At 41.4% G+C, this 19,293-nt stretch overlaps 1 protein-coding gene across 2 annotated transcripts in view; it reads left to right on the top strand.

Moving 5' to 3' along the window:
• The window catches only part of PTPDC1 (protein tyrosine phosphatase domain containing 1), a 68,045-nt gene that overhangs the window by 44,104 nt on the left and 4,648 nt on the right, over window positions 1-19,293 (top strand). Inside the window, exons 1-8 of one of the 2 annotated variants that reach the window (XM_075833855.1) lie at window positions 5,218-5,455; window positions 7,089-7,260; window positions 8,396-8,476; window positions 10,218-10,336; window positions 12,106-12,243; window positions 14,981-16,218; window positions 16,473-16,658; window positions 18,352-18,462. In XM_075833855.1, the coding sequence (XP_075689970.1) occupies window positions 5,245-5,455; window positions 7,089-7,260; window positions 8,396-8,476; window positions 10,218-10,336; window positions 12,106-12,243; window positions 14,981-16,218; window positions 16,473-16,658; window positions 18,352-18,462 (2,256 nt within the window). In that variant the 5' untranslated portion in view covers window positions 5,218-5,244. Of the gene's footprint in view, window positions 1-5,217; window positions 5,456-7,088; window positions 7,261-8,395; window positions 8,477-10,217; window positions 10,337-12,105; window positions 12,244-14,980; window positions 16,219-16,472; window positions 16,659-18,351; window positions 18,463-19,293 lie in introns of those variants that run through there. The other variant, XM_075833856.1, reaches the window with a different exon arrangement.

Raw genomic sequence — 19,293 nt, 5'->3', positions numbered from 1 at the left:
GCGGATGGCGCTTTGGGGGTTTAAATAGTCACCTTGAAGTCACCAGTGTAAGGGTATGTTCACACGCCCTATTTACGGTCGTAATTCAGGAGTTTTTCGCCTGGAATTACGGCCGAAAAAACGGCTCCAAACCGTCGGCAAACATCTGGCAATAGAATTTGATGGGTCTTACGGTGTTCTGTGCAGACAGGCTTTTTTTTTACGCGCCGCTGTCAAAGACGGCCGCCTCAAAGAAGTGCATGTCACTTCTTGGGACGTAATTGGAGCCGTTTTTTATTGACTCCATTGAAAAACAGCTCCAATTACGTCCGTAATGGACGCTGCGAAAAACGCCTGCACTTGCAAAAACTTCTGAAATTTAGGAGCTTTTTTCGCCTGAAAACAGCTCTGTAATTTCAGACGTATTTTACGTTTGCGTGTGAACATACCCTAATAATAAAAAGACCTTCTAAGCTCTTGTTACAACAAGCTAAAATATTAACACCCAGTACAATTTTGATAATCTGGCACAATTGTGAGGTCAAATTTTTCCGATCATTTGATCAGCTCCACAACCATAACTACTGTCCCCTCAACATATTCCACAGCGCTCAATGGAGCCCACAATTTAATGTCATGTGTCTATTAAACGAGTCCGACACCCTGACGCCGCACCGGCTGCCTCTTGCCACCGGATGTTATGGTCCATTATGCGATGTACAGAGCCGGAAGCAGTTTGCTCCGTATATAGCATAGCAGCCGAACTGCAGCTCTGCTCCTATTCACTTGAATAGCAGCAGAGTTGCAGTACTGCGGCCCTGCCGCTATTCAGTTGCCGGAGCCAACTGCTTCCGGCATGTACGTCCGGCGCTCAGAGGCAGACGAAGCGGCTTAACCCCTTAACGCCGAAGGACGGATATATCCGTCCTCAGCAGCTGCTAGTTCGCGCAGGAGGACGGATATATCCGTCCTGTGATCGCGCGGGTACTGACAGTTTACCCACGCGATCAGCGGCAGGAGCACGGCTGTTATACACAGCCTGGCTCCTGCTGCAACTGCCGGAATCGAAGCACGCGCCGATTCCGGCAGTTTAACCCATTAAATGCCGCTGTCAACAGTGACAGCGGCATTTAATGTGTTTGACAGAGGGGGGAACTCCCTCTGTCTCCCGATCGGCGCCCCCGCAAACAAATCGCGGGTCGCCGTCGGGTTTCCATGACAGCCGGGGGTCTAACAAAGACCCCCAGGTCTGTCTTCAGCATCTGCCTGTTAGGCGATGCCAGAGGCATGACCTAACAGGTTGCCTGTCAGTTTTACACTGACAGGCAATAATGCTTTGGTATACGAAGTATACCAAAGCATTATATATGCGATCGGCATATCGCATAGTGAAGTCCCCTGGTGGGACTAAAAAAAAAAAAAGTAAAACCGTTAAATAAAGTTTGTGAAAAAAAAAAAAAAAAAAATTACAGTCAAAGTCAAATAAAACTACTTTTTTGCCCCAAAAAGTGGTTTTATTTAGTAAAACGGTCAAAACAAATCACACATACACATATATGGTATCCCCGTGATCGTAACAACTTGACCAATAAAATGAACACATTAATTAAACCGCCGGATGAACGGCGTCCAAAGAAAACGCAAAAAACAACGGCAAAATTCTCTCTTTTCTCCCATTCCCCCCATAAAAAATAAAATAAAAGTTCATCTATAAGTCCTATGTACCCCAAAATAGTACTAATGAAAACTATACATTGTCCCGCAAAAATCAATCCCACGTACGGCCACATCGACGGAAAAATAAAAAAATTACGCCTCTTGGAACGCGGCGATGCAAAAACAAGTAATTTTTTTCTAAAAGGGTTTTTATTGTGCAAACGTAGAAAAAACATATAAAACCTTTACACATTTGGTATCCCTGTAATCGTGCCGACCCATAGAATAAAGTTAACATGTTATTTACGCTGCATAGTAAACGGCGTAAATTTATAACGTGAAAATTAATGCTGGAATAGCTGCTTATTTTCAATTCTCTCCTAAAATAAAGTTAATAAAAGTTAATCAATATGTTATAAGCATCTAAAAATGGTACAATTACAAAATACAACTCGTCCCGGAAAAAACAAGCCCTTATACAGCTATGTCGACGGAATAAAAAAAGAGTTACGACTCTTGGAATGCGACCGTGGAAAAACAAAAAATAATCCTTGGTCATTAACGTGCAAAATGGCCCGGTCATTAAGGGGTTAACCATGCTGGGTCCGGGTGTATTTGGGTGTCCACGCAAATACGGGGAGAACATACAAACTCCATGCACATGTTGCCTTGGGTCGGATTCAAACCCAGGACCCCAGTGCTTTTAAGACAACAATGCTAACCACTGAGCCATCATGTGGCGCTACGGCATGCCTTGTACATCTCGTAGAGTCAATTCCACTACACGTAGGGTCATTCTGAAGTCCAACCTGCTTCTAAATATTCTATGAAGACGTATCTTGCACCCAGTCTTTTCTCCTTGCATGTCTGTATTCTGCATTTATTACCTTGAACTTGAATCTCATAAAGAAGAGATTTAGCCTTCAGGGACAATATATATGTGTACTATGCCATGTTATACACTCTTCAAGACTTGGAGGTTTTTATGTTGTTTTTTGATACACTGTTCCTTTGCATTGGTTTATTAGAATTAAAGGACTTTCCAGGACTTATCTATAGCCACCTATGCAACAAACCCTGTGTGTGACTGCAGGATCGGACTACATCGGGTTTGTTGTAGTCTGTAGCCATTAGGGTATGTTCACACACAGTAGCAAAATACGTCTGAAATTACGGAGCTGTTTTCGCCTGAAAACAGCTCCTGATTTTCAGACGTTTTTGTAACTACTCGCTTTTTTCGCGGTGTATTTTTACGGATGTTATTGGAGCTGTTTTTCAATGCAGTCAATGAAAAACGGCTCCAAAAACGGCAGAAGTGACATGCACTACTTTGACGCGGGCGTCTTTTTATGCGCCGTCTTTTGACAGTGACGCGTAAAATTACACCTCGTGGGAACAGAACATCGTAAAACCCATTGCAAGCAATGGGCAGATGTTTGTAGGCGTAATGGAGCCGTTTTTTCAGGCGTAATTTGAGGCGTAAAACGCCCGAATTACGTCTGAAAACAGTGCGTGTGAACATACCCTAAGGGTATGTGCACACACACTAATTACGTCCGTAATTGACGGACGTATTTCGGCCGCAAGTACCGGACCGAACACAGTGCAGGGAGCCGGGCTCCTAGCATCATACTTATGTGCGATGCTAGGAGTCCCTGCCTCGCTGCGGGACAACTGTCTCATACTGAAAACATGATTACAGTACGGGACAGTTGTCCTGCAGCGAGGCAGGGACTCCTAGCATCGTACATAAGTATGATGCTAGGAGCCCGGCTCCCTGCACTGTGTTCGGTCCGGGACTTGCGGCCGAAATACGTCCGTCAATTACGGACGTAATTAGTGTGTGTTCACATACCCTTAGACACATGGTCTGCATAGCTGTAGAATCAAAATTAAAGAACATTTTTAATCGAGATCTGTTGCAGTTGCTTAATTTTTTATTGTAGATGTATAAAAAAATTTGGTACAAAAGTAGCATAGCCTTTTATTTTTCCATAATAAAAAGTTATGCAGCTTTCTAATATATATTTTTTCAATACCTCAACTCTTTCAAGAACTTTATTTGCGGTCGGTAAATAAAAACTTGTTTACAGACCTTCTCGATGTATATACTGTAGGCTGTGACAAATGCCTTACAGTGGCATCCGTCACCCTTAGGCTATAATGGTATTTGTTTAATGTATATGTCAAGAACTCGTCTGACATTGTTGATCATGTGTCTGTTAAACAATTATCCATTATATCCTATAGGTGATGGATGTTAGTTATCCATTACTAGCCTCCGTTTAATGGATACATCGGGAGGCTCCAGGGATTTGACCGTCCAGTTACACTGGAGCTTCCCGACGCAGCAGAGGCCGCGCTGCCCTCGGGCTCTGGCCACCCTGTCTCTCATAATATAAGTCAATGTTCGCTCCGTGGAAAATAGTCACTGGGGCTACAGGGAAGCTGCAGTAATATAGCTTCCGCAATCCGAAATAGCAGCTGGGGACTCCTGGCTGCCTTGAATTCAGCCGGCTGCTCGGAAGATGCCTTAGGGCTGCCGTGCCGGTGGGGGGTTGCCTGTGTGGATCCCAGAGGATCCCACAGAGCTGACATTGCTAGATCATGGGCGGACAGGGCAGCCAGTGTCTGCGGGGCCGGGTGGCCTCTGGTGGTAAGGCTCCAGTGATAATTGGCCATATATATGTACCGTTACAGCACTGGGGCTTCCTGACGTTTAACGGAGGCCTGTGACGGATTCCATACAGTGACATCCCTTACCCATGGGCCCTTAGGTTAAAAAAATAAGTATACTGCGCGGTATACTTTTTTTTGTGCAGGATTCTTCATGATTGAAAAGTGTAGTCTACTATGCTATTCCATTCTTCATATACCAGCCTAAAGGAGGTCATTATTATACTAGGATTAAGCTTTATTTACATAAACTTAATGGTCAATAATATTTTTATGTACCAATGTTAGGCTCTGTTCACACAGAGTTTTTTTGACGCGGAAACCAAAAAGCGCCCGAAAACACCTCCCATTCATTTCAATGGGAGGCGCAGGCGTTTTTTCCCCACGAGCGGAAAAAAAACGCGACATGACCTATCTTGAAATCAATGGGAGACTCAAATAATGCCGTGAACAGCCATTCCATTTTCCAATAAAACGCGGCAGAAAACGCGTGTGGTGCAAAATCACTTAGAAAAAAACCCGGAGCTGATTTTTCCATGCAGAATTTTCTGCCTGCACAAAACTCTGTGTGAACTGACCCTGAAAAAGAAACGGCTCAATGAGGGGTTTTTACAGTAAGGCTGCTCAGAATATTTTTTATTATTCCCCTGCACGTCTCGGATTGAACGTTTACTAGAGATCAGTGTGAATTTTCCAGGTATTTTTAATATATTGACAGGTTTGGCCATAAGTGTGAAGCATTGAGCTGGTGCAGCATAGTAATATTATTTCATACTATCGGTGAGTCAAGCTGGTGGTTTCTATAGAAACCTCTCAGCCAATCGTGAAGGACAGTTAGATGCTATAAATTCGTCCGCACATTTCCAAGCACGTTGTACAGTCCCCAGCAGAAGAGTGATAGGTCAGTGCACAGCTGGTTAAACACAGGACGCCATGCAGGGATCACCCCGGAGACTTTCGGCTGTGAATATCGTCAGTAACTTTCTCCATGGACGCAGACATTCCACCTCGGCTGCTGTCACCCGCTTCCAGCGACGGCGCAGCTCAGCCATCGAGGTGCTGTCCACCTCTACTCATAAAGTCATGGTGGCCATGTCCTCATTCAGCACAGAAGACCCGGATACCAATGTCTTCCAGATAAAAAGTTAAGTTTTTTTTTAAAATATAACTTTTTCTGAATTCTTCTTAACAAACAATGTAGATGACAATTTGTTTTATTTTTTATTATGTAATGGATTTTTTTTAGGATTTTTGCAGCTTTGAGTATATATTATTCTAGACTTTGGGGAAGGGGTTGGAGTGGAGGGATAAACTGTCTTATTGCCGGGTTGTTTGAAATGTCAGGTTGTTTCCTAGATGTGTCTGCCAGATTCCTAAATTCTACTTACCGAACCTTATTGAAGGTCCGAGTTCATAAAGTTTAATAGACCGCAGACGTAGATATTGAAAAGCTTTGCTGTTGGAGTTTTTAGTACAATGGGCCTCATGTTCCCCATCACGGTGCACACCTATTCATAAAAGTAGTGGAGACATTCTGTAAATTAGTTGCAGCTCATGTCGCATCATTTGTTCTCTATGTCCATAAGACCTTATCCACACGAGTGTGTCCAATTTGCGTCCACATAAATCGGACCATTTTTCATGCATATGAATGTCCGCGTTGCGCCCATGTGTCATCTGTTTTTCACTATAGAGACCAGCCCACAAATGCAGAATTATTTTAAAATCTTCATGATAGAACAGATATTATGTACAAATATACTATTGTGACATTATCACAATAGTATTGTGATTATGTACACACACACACTATTATGAAATCATCACAATTGAGTGCAAACGCACACTAATGTGACATCACCACAATAGAATGCAGCCTACAAATATAAACACATACAAACACTATTATGTCATCATCTGTATAGACACCGACCAATATGTACTCAAACTATTGTGACATCAGTACAATGGAATAGAATTTGTGCACACAATCTATTGTGACATCGCAACTCAGTGCAGCCTTTAAACAAAAGCACACACCATTGTGGCATCATACCATAGAATGCAGATTACAAATATATAAACATTCACACTATTGTGACATCACTAGACCTGCCAATAAACACACACCCACACTATTGTGACATCCTTACTATAGAGACCAGCCCACAATAGAACACAGCCTATAAGCACACACCTTATGGTAATATCATTTTAATGGAACTGAGCCTATAAATACACACATAGTACAGTGACAGCATCACAATAGGGTGCAGCTTGTAAATATACACACTCTAGTGTGACATCATTATTATAGAAATCCGCCTATATGTTATCACACATAAACTATATTGTAACACCCAAAGTCTTAGCATGTGGGCAAAGCCTTTTAACATGGGTCAAAAACATAACGGTCACAGTACATAGGACCAACAATTGCTTATGTGCAACTAGGCTGAAAGTTCTAGGCCAAGACTGCAAACCGTGTTAAACTCCTCCTATCCCATTGGAGCTCATAATCTAGTTTCCCTATATGATATGCACACATACGCTTAGACCTCATCAGTCGAAACCAGTAACGTTGTCAAATTACTTCTTAAATAAGGTATGACATCTGGATACCACATCATTAGAGTTAACAGTCTCACATTGTTATTTGCATGTATTGAAAATGTGATCCCTAGGTTACACATGCATTAAAACTGGAGAACCCCTTTAAGTTACTTGTAATTACCAGTAATTAACTAATGCGCTACATTTATGTTTCTCTGACTCAGGAAGCGGAAGGCGTCCAACTTCAAAATACACCAAAGTAGGAGAACGTCTTCGTCATGTCATTCCAGGCCACATGCAATGTTCAATGACTTGCGGAGGTCGTGCATGTAAATATGAAAACCCCACACGTTGGAGTGATGAGGAACAAGTTATTAAGGGACTGTACTCCTCCTGGTAAGCCCTTCACTGCATCCTCATTATTTATATTGGTAGTGATATATTGATTCATGCCGATTGAAAAAAAAATGTGCACATTTTTTTTTTAATCATCCCAATGTTACATTTATGCATTGATTTTGCTTGCATCTATGTATCAATATATTTAAGTTGGACATGCCCTTTAAGCACCTTATTTGTCAATCTTTATAATAAAAAAAACCTTATATTACCGTGCCCCATACAGTCTCTGCATTCTTACATGGGAGTATGATGGTGTGATTATAAAAAACACTCAATTTTGGGATTATTTTTATCTCTTGTGTTTGGACATGTATATAAGCCTCTGCAAAAAGGGCAACACCTTAAGGCTTTGTTGACACAGAGTTTTTTGACACGGAAACCGCGCCAAAAAACTAGTCAAAAACGGCCTGAAAATGCCTCCCATTGATTTCAATGGGAGGCGGAGGCGTCTTCTTCCCGCGAGCGGTAAAACCCCCTCGCGGGAAAAAGAAGCGTCATGCCCTATCTTCGGGTGTTTACGCCTCTGACCTCCTATTGACTTCAATGGGAAGCAGAGAAAGCATATTTCGCGGCGTTTTATGCCCGCGGCGGTGTATGGCTACGGGCGAAAAACACAGCGAAAATCGGCGTGCAGGGAGAGGAAAATCTGCCTCAAACTTCCAAACTGAATTTTGAGGCAGAAATTCCGCCTGCAAAAAACTCTGTGTGAACATAGCCTTAGAAGGTTTGTTTTGTTTAGAAAATAGAGGGGTTCTCTATTCACAACTTTCATCTATAAGTAAGAGAGGGGAAAGCAACTAGATTGAATGTTTCTTGCATTGGAGGACCTGGCATATCCATGCATTGCATGGACAGCTCATTGACTTTTCCTGGAACTGTGTAATACTTAATTTCCCCTGTGGTGGCGCTGCAGGGAAATTGAACACTTACTGCTGGGTTCCCCCCACAGATTGAGCGTTGGGGATTCCAGCAGCAGGACACCCTGTGATCACCTTATCGCCTGAGAAAAAAGGAATTTTCGAAAGTGGAATTATTTATGGTATAGATTAAATGTTTCACTGTGTACTGAATACAGAGAGCAGACGACGATGACAAAAGAAATGCAAACTTGATTTTCTGTTTATTTCAGGATCACTGACAACATACTGGCAATGGCGAGACCCTCCACGGAAATCTTAGAGAAGTATAACATCATTGAGCAGTTCCAGAGGTAATTGTATAATACAGTATGTATTCAGTGTGTACGCAGGTAGACAGACGATAAAACAGATGTCGACATCACAGTAATCCAGCATCAATGGGACCTGATTTGTACCGTATTATCGGATAGTCTGGATTATTGGATGGGCATACAAACATGTGTAAAACTCACTTATAAGTGTAGAAAACTTTTAGGAGGAAAGCCCAAAATAAATCATTTCTGCTACTAAAACATTTCCCGATTTTTAATGTTTGCTCAGTCTTTGTGTACAGGCCATAAACTCATTATACTGGCCATTCTTTTAATAATAATTATTTTGTTTCCCTTTAAATCTATTACGTTAGATTTTTCTTGTTTTTAGGAAAATACACTTACTTTTACTTTTGAAAAGTCCAGCTGTCAATTTCTGATTCTAGCTGCAGTTATTTCTCTATTTCCTTCTCTATCAGTACTATCTGTGACTACAGCACTTACAAGGAGGCAGTGATATAGGTGCCTACATCATTTACAAGGGGAGATGGAAAGGCAATGTTATATGTGCCTGTATAATTTATAGGAAGAAACAGGGAGGCAGTACTTTCTGTGCCTACTTCATTTAGGTGGTGAAACAGGGAGGCAGTACTATCTGTGCTGGGGGGAGACAGGAAATCAGTGTTATATGTGCCTATATAATTTAAAGGAAGAAACGGGGGCAGTTCTATCTGTGCCTACTTAATTTGCAGGGGGAGACAGGAAGGCAGTAGTAACTGTGCCTACATCATTTACATGGGAGATAGAAAGGCAGTGTTCTATGTGCCTATCTAATTTATAGGAAGAAACAGACAGGCAGGGCTATCTGTGCCTACTTTATTTAGCAGGAGAAGCAGAGGCAGCACTCTCTGTGCCTACATCATTTACAGGTGGAGACTGGAAGGCAGTGTTATATGTACCTATATATTTTAGAGGAAGAAACAGGGGGGTAGTTCTATCTGTGCCTACTTAATTTGCAGGGGGAGACAGGAAGGCAGTAGTAACAGTGCCTACATCATTTACATGGGAGATAGAAAGGCAGTTGTATATGTGCCTATATAATTTATAAGAAGAAACAGCCAGGCAGCAATATCTGTGCCTACTTTATTTAGCGGGAGAAACAGAGAGGCAGTACTGTCTGTGCCTACATTATTTACAGGGGTAGAAAGGAAGGCAATATATAATTTATAGGGAAAAACAGAGAGGCAGTACTGTCTGTGCCTACATTATTTACAGGGGTAGACAGGAAGGCAATATATAATTTATAGGAAAAAACAGGGAGGCAGTACTGTCTGTGCCTACATTATTTACAGGGGTAGACAGGAAGGCAATATATAATTTATAGGAAAAAAACAGAGAGGCAGTACTGTCTGTGCCTACATTATTTACAGGGGGAGACAGGAAGGCAATATATAATTTATAGGAAAAAAACAGGGAGGCAGTACGATCTGTGCCTACATCATTTACAGGGAGGCATTACTAATCTTGCTAACATCATTTACAATGACTGATAGGGAAGCAGTACTATGTTTGCTCCCCACAACATTACACAGAAACCTAAGCACAGAGATGGTGGTCACTTTACTGTCCGACCTATTACATCTCTGTTGTCGTAATTAATACATAATGTGAAATTTGTCACCTATATACAGTTTTATATAAAAGCTTCTATCCACGAAGAAGTAGAACACACTCTAATATGAAATGTGTTCCTGTTTCTTGTTTACCTCTATTTCCAAAGCTGTGGAATAAAAACAGTAATTAACCTGCAGCGTCCCGGGGAGCACGCGAGCTGTGGGAATCATTTGGAGCAAGAAAGTGGGTTCACATATCTTCCAGAGGCCTTTATGGAAGCTGAAAGTAAGTCTTTCCCTGCTGTTTGTTCTCATTAATTATGAAACGGCAGCAATTTGTGCTGCTGGGCAATGTGGCGTGGACCGTTGTGTAAGATTCTACACTTGGCTCTGACGCTCATTGCTAGAAGTAATTGGAAAGTAAGTTCCACGCTGGGTTGTCACAGATGTTCTAGGATACTTTGGCTTCTTAAATAATACCTTTACTTCATATTATATTAACCATGGCCTAATAAACTTAATATAAAACATATATATATATATGTGTATATATATGTGTGTATGTATATATGTGTATATATATATGTGTGTGTATGTATATATGTGTGTATGTATATATGTGTGTATGTATATATGTGTGTATGTATATATATATATGTATATTAGTATATATTTCTATTTTGAAAATACAATATTGCTTATATCTATAATAAAAGAGAGTTCCCAAATGTAAAAAAAAGTAACCCCCCCCCCCCCATTGCTGTTTCATTCCTCCAGCAGGAGAGTATAGAGCTTATTTCTCAGTTTTAAAATGTTATCACTTTTAAGGGGATAGCTTTATCAGCGATTACCTAATATATATATAATACTGGACTCTCTTTGTTTACCAGCAGGAATGATTCCGGGATTTCCGTAGACAGTTTACAGCACCCTATGTTCAGTGAATAGAGAGAGCAGAGGGGCTATCAGTGATCATCAGCATATCGGGACAACCTCTCTACTTTGTCCATTCCTGGAATACAGGCTGCCGTAAATGCTGGCTTTTGTGCAGTTGATGCCGCCAGCAAGAGCGCCATATTGTCTTATCTGAATCACTCCCTGTTGTAAATGGAGCTTGACCAGTAAAGGTTCTCTTACACTGCTCGACGTGGGTCGTGTAAACGAGCGCCGATCAACCAAAAATATCTCAACGGTAGAAGAGAGCTCTGAGTATTTCCAGTATTATGGGCAGACTCCTTACAGGGGCGGGCAGAGCAGGAAGTCTGTGAGGTGAAACTTCAGCCAATAGCTGTAGAGCAGGAAGTGATGTCAGAAGAGGGTACATTGTTTTGACAACTTTTCCTGTACAGCCCAGTAACATGCAGCAATGTTGGTATTATCTGTGGTATAAAGGAGCTATAGTGTACAGAGCACCTTGGAAACTTGCATTTGGGGGACCCATATGAAAGTATTATTGGCCCTGGTATATTATATGATCTTAGTAGCTCCAGTTCACTAATTCTAAAAATGCGCCCATTTCACTTTAAATTGTAGTTGAACTATTGTCGAAAATACTTCTTGACAAAACATTTTGTTACACCCGTCACTCTAAATGGGGCATCCTATTGATATGCAATAAATGTCAGTAATGGGAAACCCCTTTAATCGTAGAGGACCCCTTTACATTTTAAAAATCTGTATAACCTACTGGAGTCGGTTAATCCGGCAGCGTTTTACCTGCATAAAAAATATACAAGGAATTCTGCAACAAATAATTGGGATATAAAGCGCCTTGTTCTATACCATTGAAATATATTTCTCAGTTAGAGCTGCATGTTTATCAGGTCAGTTACTGTTCACACTTCACGCGTCCTGTGCTGTTTACGACCCTGTCGGCTCTCTGTTCTGCGGCTCTTTTGTCATAGATTGTGTTATATTCCTAACTACTAATTATCGAGTTTTCTGCCTGTGAGGGAGAGCTCGAGCTAGCAGACCGGCCCCAGAGCACATGTGTATGTGAATCAGCCTCACAATTTTACATGGGTTTCTGCTCTAATGTCTGTTTTTCTTTTTCAGTATATTTTTATAATTTTGGATGGAAAGACTACGGCGTTGCCTCCCTGACAACAATTCTCGACATGGTTAAAGTTATGTCTTTTGCCTTGCAAGAGGGAAAAGTAGCTATTCACTGCCATGCTGGGCTTGGGCGGACAGGTAAGGTAGCTCTGTAGAATTTGGTTTCACTAAATGTTAATACAGATGTGTTCCCCCAAACCTTCTCCCTAAATCCGACATAATCCGAGATTTATGACACGAAATGTTAAATATGTAAACAAAAACATATACCTCCAACCAATGCCATTTATCAGCCACCAGTCCCCCATAGACGCCATAACGTATACGTCACAGCCATCCAGTAAAAAAAAACATATACGTTAAACATATACTTTTTTTATTACAGTTTATTGTACGTTTTTACATTAGAGTCCTTGGCCGACGAATGGCATTCATCAGATGCATCAGTCATCCATCCGTCATCCATAGACTCCCATGTTAAAAAAACGCATACATTTTTCAAATGGATGTCGCGAGATTGTATTGAATTGGTATCAGGACAAATTATATAACTTAACGCGATTCAAGAAAAAGTAAGTGTGATCACATCTGTATAAGTCCTTGTGGTCACAAATTCTACTAAGGAATCTTTATGTATTACATTTGTTTCTGGGAAAGCTGGGTGTAAAACAATGGCTGCCATTACAGCACCCACAGGGGTTGCCACTTGGCTTTTTAGAGCCCAGAATGTTAAATCTACCAAGTTATGCAATGGTAAGGATTGCTAATTGGTTATTTAATACTGTGGGGGACGTTACCCATGGCAAGTGTATTGCCCATATTTGTTGTTCATTGTCACCCTGTTTTTCCTGAAACAGATAAACAATAAATGGTTGAAAATAATTATTGTAAACTTGACAAAAGAGGAATTTTATTTTAGCCCAAAATTTTGAGCTGGAGTTGTTGTTTTAGATTGGGAGGCATATTGTAGCCCAAATAGGTGCCAGGAACTGGGTCAATTATTTTCTTACCCCAGCAGAGGGCAGCACACGAAAGACTTCTATACTGCAAGCAATAATGTAATAAAAAAACACCTTATAGGCTTATTAACCTCATATAATCATAGATTAGACATTGCTACGACTGGTTTAGTAAAAAAAAAAAATATTTTTTTGTAAATTAAAGACATCATTCAGCATGCAGCTAAACTAGTTCCAACACAACTGACTTCCTTGCTAAAAAATTGTCATGGAGACGTCTGTTCAAAAATCAGTTAATTTTTTTTTTCTACAGAAATATATAATTCATGTTTCTAAATTTGTTGCACATCAACACTTAAAATTCGGTCCCTAACTGCTGGTTTGAGGAATCACAGGGGATATTGGTGACTTACATAGCACACGCTTACTTGGATTTTTGTCTATATCACACGGCTATGGATGAGCAATAAGTGGCTACCAAATAGTGATATTAACATTTTATTACGGGGAACAATTATTTTCTCCAATGAATATTATCATCTGGATTTTAAAAGAGTTTTCCCACAATGATATTTATCGCACTGATCCCAAGAAAAACGGTTCCCAATCCCAAATTATTGGCGGAGAGTTGGATGCTCATGCGTGGTCTCTCTTCATTAAAGTGTGTGAAAGATATAGAAACACATATCTCTGTATGGGATTGGGGACCGGGCATATTAGTTCTATGAAGATCGGTGGGTGTCTAAGAAGTCAGATCACCCACGAAAAGACATTTATCACATCTGCTGTATATGCCACAAACGTTATTCCTGGAGAATACATTGATGGCCTATCCTAATCAATGTATGATCAGTGGGGGTCAGACCCCTGGGACCCCCACCAATCGGCAAAGTGCTTTGGCCCCTTTATTGTTAATCCAGGCACAGTGACATCCATAAAGTGTGGCTTTGCCTGGTACTGCAGCTCTGCTCCACTCATCCCCATTCACTTGAATGGCCTGAGCTGCAGTACCAGGCACAGCCACACTTTATGGATGTCACTGTGCCTGGATTAACAATAAAGGGGCCGAAGAACTTTGCTGATTGGTGGGGGTCCCAGGGGTGCAGACTCCAACAGTAATTGATTTGTGTATACAAGTCTTAATAGTATATTAGACTATTGAAATATATGCCTATTATCCAGTTATTTTATTGAAGTTTATGTATTCCTCGAGGACTAAGGCCTAATCCACACGACCGTGTTCGGTCCGTGATATACGGACCGTCTGTTGGCCGCATTTCCCGGACCGAACAAAGTGCAGGGAGATGGGCTCCTACCGTCATAGTTATGTATGACGCTAGGTGTCACTGCCTCTCCGTAACTACTGTCCCGTACTGAAAACATGATTACAGTACGGGACAGTTTTCCCGCAGCGAGGCAGGGACTCCTAGCATCGTACATAACTATGATGCTAGTAGCGTTCCTCCTTGCACTGCGTTTGGTCCGGGAAATACTGCCGACATGCGGTCCGTATATCACAGACTGAACACGCTCGTGTGCGGTAGGCCTTAAATTAAAGAATACTCAAACTGCTGAACATTCAGAGCAAAAATATAAATTGCTTATCTCTATACGGTCTTTTACACGGGCCAATGATCGGGCAAACAAGCGTTCATATGAACACTTATTCCATGGTCATTGCCCTGTCTAACAGGCCAACGATCCTCCGATGAACAAGAAAACACTCGTTCGTCGGCTGATCTGCTCGTTTATGCGGCCAATAATATAGTCGCTACTCAACAGAACATTTCTCTGTGTAAAATGAAAATTTTTCTAAAGACAAGTTTAACTGGAGAGCTTCTTTACATGAATACTTCCATTTTGAAACATTTGACAATTGACTCGTTGGCATTAACCTGTTACTGTTTATCTTCCAGGTGTGTTAATCGCGTGTTATCTAATATATGCCACGAGGATGACTGCAGATCAAGCAATTCTTTTTGTACGTGCAAAGAGACACAATGCAATTCAGACCCGGGTTCAGCTCTTGTGTGTCCGAGAGTTCACCCAGTTTCTAATCCCACTGCATAATGTCTTCTCCTGCTGCGACCCGAAAGCCCATTCAGTCACTTTATCTCAGTACTTAATTCGACAGCAGCATTTACTCCACGGATATGAAGCTCGACATCTGAAATATGTGCCAAAAATTATTCATTTGATATGTAAGTTGTTGATGTGTTTGGTGGAAAACAGGCTGGTGGTAGAGGAGCAGATACTAGATGTTCCAGATCTCTCTGCTGAAATAGAGAAGACGATGTCTCAGCTTTCCACCCAGCAGCTCGATAAAGTATTAGGTGGTGATATCGGGACAGCGGATACATTGACCCATTCAGTCACCACTGCAGCTTGTTATGGGGTCCAGGACTCGGTATTGTCAAGTGAACAGGAGTTTGACCCGTTATGGAAAAGGAGGAACGTAGAATGTCTCGAGCCTTTATCCCATCTAAAGAAACGTTTAAGTTACAGCGACTCCGACCTGAAGAAGGCAGAAATTCTTCTAGAACAAGGCGAGACTCCTTGGACTGAACCGTCGCAGATGACTTTCTTAAGCAAACTAAATGAACACTTGAGACTAAAGCAGTGCTTTGCATCTGGAAATCATGAGGATACTCATCTTATACCCACGCCAAATTTGAAGACAGTTCCCGGTGTGCCCACCGCATTCTCCTTCTGGAGTCAAAGTAAAGTTAGTAGCATTGATGCTCCTCGAGATGGCTCTCCTTTGTTCCACCGGCGGAAATTACCCAGGGAAATACAGAGAAGCCGCACTTTTTCCTTAGGATATTCTTCACCATTAAGGGGCCAAACATCATTAACGGATTTAGAATTCACAGCGCCAAATATAACTCCTCAGGACACACCAGACTGTAGTTGTGTCGGTGAAAGCAGCAACGTTCTGGAGGATGAGAGCGCCTCCGTTGGTCAGGGTGGTGAGATCACATCTCCAAAAGTGTCATTTTATCTTGGATGCAATGAGACGTCAGAAGTCATCCCACAGATTGTCCTCCAGTCTGAGTTAAACCTGGAGGCCAGGAGATTGCTGGCTGCTAAGGCCCTTGCAAATCTGGACTGTGATGATGCAGAGGAGATAGCCGAAAAAATCATCATGTGGCAGGTAGACATTTGAACTTAGTGGGGAGCATGTGTATGCCATTTTTATACATTTTGTGAATGATAAATGTGTCTCATTGTTACAGCCCCATAGCCGCAAAATCCTTTAAGAAAATTGACATTTTTACACCTGTTGGTATTTCATAGGGACATGACACATTACCGTGATAAATATGGCACTCATTTCAGATCTTTTGCTAAATCAGGGTTGTTATTGCAGTGATTTAATAGGATCTTTATTCACCTCTATTCCATTAGAAAGAGCTTAATTCTAGAGAATCATCCTGGGATCGGATCTGCGCGGAGAGAAACCCTTTTGTGTTGAGCAATTTAATGTGGTCATGGATTGAACAGCTGAAGGAACCAGCGATCACAAAGGATGGTGTTCATTTGTTAGCAAGTTATGGCAGTGATCCAGACAGCGCCCTCTACCTGCTAGAAAAGGTAAATGACGTGAAATTCATATAAATATCTGAAATATGACCAGCCGATCATGTCCAACTAAAATACAGTGTAAAAGATCTCTCTTGTAACGAGAACTGTGTACTGTCATTTGGAGATGATCAGGACAATTTTTATAGCCTTTGGATGTAAAAAAAAAAAAAAAATGTTCGATACACTGACAGCAAGCATAGATATTCAAAATGGTGAGGAATTGAAATACAAAATGTATTAGAAAGTTACTTTTTTTATTATACCATGATTAGGCTTTATTTTACAAACAGAAGAATATCCCATTCTTTGTGTTTTTGTTTGCATTTTTGTGCTGTTTTTATCCAATTGATAGGGTAAAATTTGGGGCAAATCATGGTGGTGCTATGTGGTTTCCCAAAGTAGCATTCCTAGGAGTATTTCTTAGCACTGCTTCTTTAAGAAGAGGACACACTACTGATCAAGCGCTTGGTTTAGCCACATTTTTTATGATGCAATGTTCGAATCCTTTTTTCAAATATCTGAACATACACTTAGAGAATTGCTGCATATTTCCTGACTGGAAATTTTCCGCACAGAAATTGACTTGCAGTCCGGATTAAATGTATGCTGCAGCATGTAAATTTATGATGCAGAATGGTTGCACATTTGTTGCAAATTTTTTTTATCAAGTTCAATGCGGAAGTAAAATCTACAACAAAAACCAACTGTTGCGATTTTTGCTGTGGAAAAAAAAAAGTCCCTATTTCCAGTTCAGATAATAATAAAAAAATATCATACTTACCTCCCCCGGTCCCCCATATCGATGCCTCTCTGTGCCCCCCTTTGTGCTGCAGGCCTTCTGAGATGACGTTATGTCCCATTTGACCACTACAGCTAATCATAGGCTGCAGCGGTTGTTTAAGATGCAACGTCATCCCAGGCGGCCGGCTCAACAGAGACCAGACGTGGGAGCAGAGGCGCGTCACTGGGAAAGAGTATGTTCATTTTTTATCCTTTCTGCTTCCATAGCGACAAATCCAGCTGAAAATCTGCACCAAATGAGAAAAAAAAAATTGGTGCAGACATTCGTCTAGAATTCCCTACAGAATCCGGGTCAGCTTTGCTGTGGAATTATCCACAGCAAATCCGACCCGTGTGGACATAACCTTATAGATTATTTCTGGATCATGCTAGATGAGCCAAAAACCCGAGAGTCTGAAGCTGTCACCTACCTCTAGGTTGGGCAATGCCAGGAGATTATAGAAACTGAAATGACCATGTAGTAGGACAGTATGAATCCTTCACACCACCAGTGCTGTAATTCAGGGGCGGTGATATGTTATACAAGAATAATCGTGTCTGCATTGTGTGCATAGAGAGAGGGGAGAGACCTGGCAGTCTCCTTCTCCCGACTCATCAGAACTATTCCTCCTGACGGAGATAATGAGATTCATATAACAGAATGCCTGTTCCCTTATTCTTCTTTTCTCAAAAGTGGAGCTTCCCTCCAACCATTTAATCCTGCTTGCTTTGCATCCCATGATGGTATTTTGCGGTAAAACATGTGCCAGCGGATGCTGACTGACTTGCACACTACAGTTTCTGAGGAAGTAGTAGTTATGATGCACATAGACCATGTACACCCTCCGTATGTCTGTAAGGATGCGGAATATGTTTTTGTGTTCTGCAGATGCTAAATCATTTGGTATTTATTTCATTATAGGGTCAGCATCAAACCATCTTGTGCATTTTGCAGTGTGTGAGTAACCTGCAGCCGCTCCCCTCTGACGTAGAGGACGCAATACTGACACGAATGATCATCGCTCTCACTATGGTAGGTACTGCACAGCGTTGGGGCGGTTTCAGTATCCTAAGCAGTAATGCCTATTAATCATAACCCCTTTTTTATCTTAGACTAGCAGAGATATTAGGTAAAAACTGCAATACCATTGTAGTCCACCATGAGTATGACAGGAATACTCTCACAAACCCCCAAACCACCTCATGTACGGTAAATGTTTGTGATGTCATTTATGTAGAAAGTCGGCAAAGTCTGTATAATTGGGGGGCATTTTACTGTGTTCATTGTGGGCACCAAAGAACTTGGAAAATCTTCCTTTAAAAATCCCGTGTTTGTCCCTTCAGTAATACCACAATAGTATGTAATCAGATAGAATGGATACAAATTAGCTAGGTTATAGTAGTCCACTGTGGAGAATTGTAGAAGAAAGACCAAAACCTATTATTTTTTGTGAACTTCATTAGGAAACTCAGAAGCCGCCTTTTCCTTCTTTTATGATTCCTCGCTACTTGCTTCTCCTGATCTAGTGCACATATCCAGTGTCTGCTGTAGGTTACATGCTGTGTAGGATTTGCTAAATCAGTCAAGAAAGAGTACATAGAAGTATCTTATGGCGGAGAGTAAGAATGGACTTAAAAGAGTTCTCTAGGACTCGAGCTCAGGATAGACCATCAATGTATAATTGGTAAGGGTCCGATCTCCGGGACTCCCACGATCAGCAGAGAGAAGGGGCTGCAGCGTTTATCGTTTACATAGGCACACGGACCGTCTTTGTGAGCCGCTGTGCCTGGTTCTGCAGCTCCTATACAGTGAAGCGTATTGACGAGCCGCTGTGCCTATGTAAATAATGAAGGGCACGTGACA

This window comes from Rhinoderma darwinii, chromosome 7 (assembly GCF_050947455.1).
Source record: "Rhinoderma darwinii isolate aRhiDar2 chromosome 7, aRhiDar2.hap1, whole genome shotgun sequence".
In the NCBI taxonomy this organism is placed as follows: Eukaryota; Metazoa; Chordata; class Amphibia; order Anura; family Rhinodermatidae; genus Rhinoderma; species Rhinoderma darwinii.
The sequence above is the reverse complement of the archived record's forward strand: the minus strand, read 5'-3'. Positions and strand labels throughout refer to the sequence as shown.